Source organism: Heterodontus francisci, chromosome 13 (assembly GCF_036365525.1).
Source record: "Heterodontus francisci isolate sHetFra1 chromosome 13, sHetFra1.hap1, whole genome shotgun sequence".
Taxonomy (NCBI): Eukaryota; Metazoa; Chordata; class Chondrichthyes; order Heterodontiformes; family Heterodontidae; genus Heterodontus; species Heterodontus francisci.
The window spans coordinates 22,134,094-22,136,599 of NC_090383.1; the positions used below are offsets into that span (position 1 = coordinate 22,134,094).

At 40.0% G+C, this 2,506-nt stretch overlaps 1 protein-coding gene across 1 annotated transcript; it reads left to right on the forward strand.

Annotated features, from left to right (window-relative positions):
* Positions 1-221: 221 nt before the first annotated feature.
* LOC137376687 (probable G-protein coupled receptor 139) lies at positions 222-1,955 on the forward strand. Its single transcript, XM_068045660.1, has 2 exons — positions 222-291; positions 1,051-1,955. The coding sequence occupies exons 1-2, from the start codon at positions 222-224 to the stop codon at positions 1,953-1,955; spliced, it is 975 nt and encodes a 324-aa protein (XP_067901761.1).
* The last annotated feature ends 551 nt before the right edge of the window (positions 1,956-2,506 follow it).

Here is a 2,506-nt window from a genome sequence, read left to right on the forward strand (position 1 = left end):
GGCTTCAATCTTCCTGTGTTTGAAAAAATTGTATTGCCTAATACCTGATAAAATTAATTATGCCTGTTTGTTCAAAGACCGTAAACTAATTCCACTCCCTCTGCAACCTAATTGAATCACAGGGGGATTGAGTTGCTTTATATAAGGGGTTGTCATGAATGAAGAATGCATGGTGTTTCAGCTCTGTCATCACTGATTGGTGTCGTCTCCTCTCTCCGAAAATGGCACTATCAACAATTGAACAGACGGCTTTCATTTACTATCATTTTCTTGCAATCTTCGGAGTTCCTGGTAAGAAGCTGAAGCTGGTTGTTTTGGTTTTTTAAATCACTCTTTAACTGTGTTGTTCCTCTTGATGTATCTCTCAACATCTAAAACCTCGTACTGTCTCTCTTCATGCTGAATCCAGTTTCAGGTATTCCTTCAATAAACAGCACTTTCTGCTATTTATTAAGTTTACTTTCTTTCAAAAAACATCTTGGGATACAGTACATGAGTAATTTGAGACATGACATGTGGAAAATGTTCCATGTTTGGAAAGAAAAGGAGTTTTCACACCTATGGTTCCCAAAGATCTCCACCACTGGGGTTTTTCCTTGTCTCACTCTGGTCTGTTGTTGACTCACTGATAGAGATTGGTTGCTATGGTTAATTAACAACTCCATTATCCTTGAATCATGCGAATACCAGGATTGCATAAGGCAAACTAGATGGAGTTTGCTCTTTTTCCCTCTATCAATTCCTATGCCCTCAGGACATGTTCCCAACATTTTCTGGTTTGAGAGAGGAATTTACTTTCTTTTGATCTGTGCAGTATTATCACATCCTCACAGCTATTGTGAGTTTGTCAGTTGGGGAAGCTCATTAAGTACTTGAGGAAGAAAGGAATAGAGGATAGCTAGATATGCTGAGATGAAGTAGGATGGGAGGAGGACCTTGTGGAACATAAACACTGACATAGACCTGTTGGACTGAATGACCTGATTCTGTGCTGTAATTTCCAAGTAATGCTATGTCATTAATTCGGAGATTTTGCTCTTTTCTTTGTAGCTAACTTCCTGACAATTGTCCTTCTGTCCCGAGGAGGCTGTGGTCTATCCAAAGGGATCACTCTTTACCTGGTGGGTATGACGACAGCGGACCTACTGGTCATTATTTTCAATGTGATAATCTATTACATGCTTGGCTATTATTTACCATTTTCACCTCTAGATTACACTTCCATAACTAGCATGAATGAGGTTATCAACTACCTGGCTATTGATTATTCGGTCTGGTTGACGGTCGCTTTCACTGTCGATCGCTTTGTCCTCATTTGTTGTCAAAAGTTCAGAGAGAAGTATTGCAGGGAGAAAACTGCAGCTGTGGTTATAGTGACTGTGTGTGTCGTGTTCTGCTTCAAAAACATCCCCCTGTATTTTGCTTTTGACCCTATCTATATAATTAACAATGTGGAGTGGGGCGCTCAGTTCAAACCAACCTATTACACCTTGCCAGGATGGGTCACTTTTGACTGGCTTGGAACAATTTTAAACCCATTGTTGCCGTACTTTCTGATTTTATTCCTCAACACTCTGACTGTTAGACACATTGTGATAGCTAATCGAACCCGCAGAGCACTGCAAGGTCAACGCAACAACCAGAACAGCGATGATCCAGAGATGCAGAGCCGAAGGAAATCCATCATTTTACTATTCTCCATTTCTGGCACTTTTATAGTGCTGTGGATGCCATATGTTGTATTTTTCCTTATTTCCAGAATTACAGACAGTCAGTACGAGCCAGATCAATACACAGATCCCTTACTTATCGCAGACTACACTGCAGATATGGTTCAACTGCTCAGCTCCTGTACAAACACGTGTATTTACGCACTGGCCCAGACTAAATTCAGGGAAAAGTTGAGAAATGCACTAACATATCCATTTTCTGCAATGATTAAGTATACAAAATAATCAGAATAACTGGAAACAAAGGAGCACAACATTCAGAGCATTCTATTTAATTCTACCTTAAATTCTGTCCTTGAAATTTGATACTTATGGTAAGTATCTTCCTTGATTCAGTGGCAGTACACTTGCCTCTGCATCTGGAGGTCATGTTTTCAAGTAGATAAGTGAGGCTGACGTTGCAATGTCTGACGTGCACTTTCAGATGAGCTAATAAGCCAAGTCCGTCTCCCCTCTCTGGCAAATGTAAAAGCTCCCACGGCTCCAGTTTGCAGAAAAGGAATGGAGTTCTCATGGCCAATATTTATCCCTTAACCAACACCACTAAAATCAGATTGTCTGATCATTTCTCTTATTGTCGTGTGTGAGGCCTTGCTATGTACAAATTGGCTGCTATGTTTCCCACATTCCAACAGTATCTGCACTCCAAGGTACTTCATTGGCTGTGAAGTGAATTGGAATGTACTCCGTCATGAAAGGTGCTACATAAATGCAAGCTGTCTCTTTGTTTAAACTTAAATTAACTTTACAAAATAAATCATTGCAGTAATTAAAAC